General features: G+C 35.4%; 1 protein-coding gene across 1 annotated transcript; it reads right to left on the bottom strand.

Annotated features, from left to right (window-relative positions):
- Positions 1-857: 857 nt before the first annotated feature.
- Positions 858-1,436, bottom strand: LOC124929168 (secreted RxLR effector protein 161-like). The gene has a single exon (XM_047469499.1). It carries the CDS (start codon positions 1,434-1,436, stop codon positions 858-860), a length of 579 nt encoding a protein of 192 aa, XP_047325455.1.
- Positions 1,437-2,659: the final 1,223 nt, after the last annotated feature.

Here is a 2,659-nt window from a genome sequence, read left to right as displayed (position 1 = left end):
TAGATGCTCTAAAAAGAAACTAAACCTGGGTATTGACTGGATTATTAGAAGATAAAAAAGCTATTAAATTTAAGTGGGTCTTGTTGGGTGTGAATGCGATTGAAGTTTGGCTCAGTCCTCTTATTTATCGATTCTATTGCACCACTATCTCACACAAAGGAGGCAACCCTCTCTAGCATCCAAACACCACAAAGGAATTTAACCTCTGCCTCCCACCAAGAGAGTAAAATCTATTTATATTATTAGGTAAAGTCCAATAAGCGGGTTACTAGAGATTGGGCCACAATGTTGGGCCAACCAATACCCAACAATCTCCACATTTGGTCCAAAATAGTGCAAAACATAATCACGGAATCACAAGACACATCATCGCCAATTTATTACCACCGAGGCAACAAAGAGAATACCCAAGGTAAACTCGTGTCACAAAGACTATGGGCAAAGGCACAAAGCATGCGAAAATCACAAAGATTAGACGCAAGAGCACAAAGAATGGGAAAATCACAAAGATCTAACGCAAAAGCACAAAGAATGCGAAAATCACAAAGATCAAATATAAGAACACAAAGCATGCGAAAATCACAAAGATCAAATGCAAGAGCACAAAGAATGGGAAAATCACAAAGATTGGAGGCAAAATCACAAAGCATGCCATGTCCACAAAGGACGAACCTCAAAGAGTTTTCCTTAAGTCAAAGTTTAAAATTCGTTTACATGAAATAAATTTTTCAGCAGGTAAACACTTAGTACCCATATCAGCAGGATTAAATTCTGAAGGAATTTTCTCTAACTTAACAATGCCCTTTTCAACAATATCCCGAATGTAATGAAGCCTAACATCAATATGTTTAGTTCTATCATAAAAAACATGATTTTTTACACAGTTGAATAGCAGATTGACTATCAAAAAACACAATCACATTTTTGTCAAGAAAACTAATTTCAGACAAAACAGCCCTAAGCCAAATTGCTTCCTTAAAAGCTTCAGTGGCAACAACATACTTAGATTCTGTAGTAGATAAAGCAACAATGGGTTGAAGTTGAGACTTCCAACTTATGCAAGATCCACACAAAGTAAACAAATAGGAAATAGTAGACTTTCTATTATCCCTATCATTAGCATAATTGGAATCCACATAACCAACCAACTTTGTACCTACAGAACACTTAAAGAAAGTCAAGCCAACATCAACAGTGGTTTTTAGATATCTCAAAAGCCATTTTAAAGCATTCCAATGAGGCACACTAGGGTTAGACATAAATATACTCAAGCAACTAACTGTATATGCAATATCAGGCTTAGTACTAATCATGAGATACATAACAGACCCTATTGCATTGGAATAAGGCACATTCATCATTTCAGTTATTTCAGTTTCAGTCTTAGGAGTCTGATCCTTACTTAACACAAAGTGGGAAGCAAGAGGCACATTCATAGATTTAGCATTACACATAGAAAATTTACTCAAAATTTTAGCAACATATGCACTTTGATTCAGCATAAGAGAAAATTTTGTTCTATCTCTAATGATATTCATGCCCAAAATCTTCTTAGCATCACCTAAGTCTTTCATGTCAAAATTTTCACAAAGCGATTTTTGCACATGCATAACAGACATGGGCTAACAATCAACATGCCATCCACATACAATAAAATAAATATAGGCACAGAGTCTATATTCTTGAAGTAAAGGCAATGATCAGAAGAACTTCTTTTAAACATCAAAGATTGCATGCACTTATCAAACTTGATATTCCATTTCCTAGGAGATTGTTTTAAACCATACAAGGCTTTTTTTAACAAACAAACATGATCAGGCAACTGGGGGTCAACACACCCCTCAGATTTATGCATATAAATATTCTTATCAAGTTCACCATGTAGGAAAGCAGTAGTAACATCCATTTGCTTTAATTCCCAATCAAAGTGAGCAACTAGAGCAAGCATAATTATAACAGTAGTGAATTTAACAACAGGAGCAAAAATTCAACATAATCTTTTTCCTCCTTTTGAGTAAATCCTTTGGCTACTAACCTAGCCTTGAATCTAACTTTTTCATACTCTTGCTTCACCTTATACAACCACTTGCAATCCACTAAGGAGAAATTATGAGGTTTAAGAACAAGTTTCCAAGTATCATTGATTCTTAGGGAATTCATCTCATTATTCATAGCAACAATCCATTCGGTGGAAAACTTAGATCTTAAAGCTTCTTTGTAAGAGTTGGGCTCATTATAGTCTAGGGATTCAAAATGTTAAAAGCAAATTCAGACATATTGAAATCATTCAAATTATCATCCCTAAATCAAGCAGACTTTCTAACATTTCTTTTACTTCTATCCCTAGCAAGTTGATAGTCATGCAAATCATTAGACAAATCATGTGAATCAGACAACACATTTGAATCATGCAAATCATCAATATCATGCACATTATCATGTTCCACCTCATTGAGAACATTCACATCATGTTCAGCAGGTTGATCAAAAACTACAGGCACATGCTCCACCTTATTAGGAGCATCATTAACAGGAGTGGGAGACATAGACAACATCTCTACTTATCACAATCCTAAGCCCATGTTCACTCCTATCCCAAAGCCTATAACCTTTTACCCCTTCAGGATAGCCTAAGAACACACATTTCTTGGACCTAGTC

This window comes from Impatiens glandulifera, chromosome 1 (assembly GCF_907164915.1).
Source record: "Impatiens glandulifera chromosome 1, dImpGla2.1, whole genome shotgun sequence".
NCBI lineage: Eukaryota > Viridiplantae > Streptophyta > Magnoliopsida > Ericales > Balsaminaceae > Impatiens > Impatiens glandulifera.
The sequence above is the reverse complement of the archived record's forward strand: the minus strand, read 5'-3'. Positions and strand labels throughout refer to the sequence as shown.

Excerpts from the sequence above, each read along its gene's own strand:
- LOC124929168 (XM_047469499.1), bottom strand. The coding sequence starts at position 1,436 with ATGAATGTGCCTCTTGCTTCCCACTTTGTGTTAAGTAAGGATCAGACT.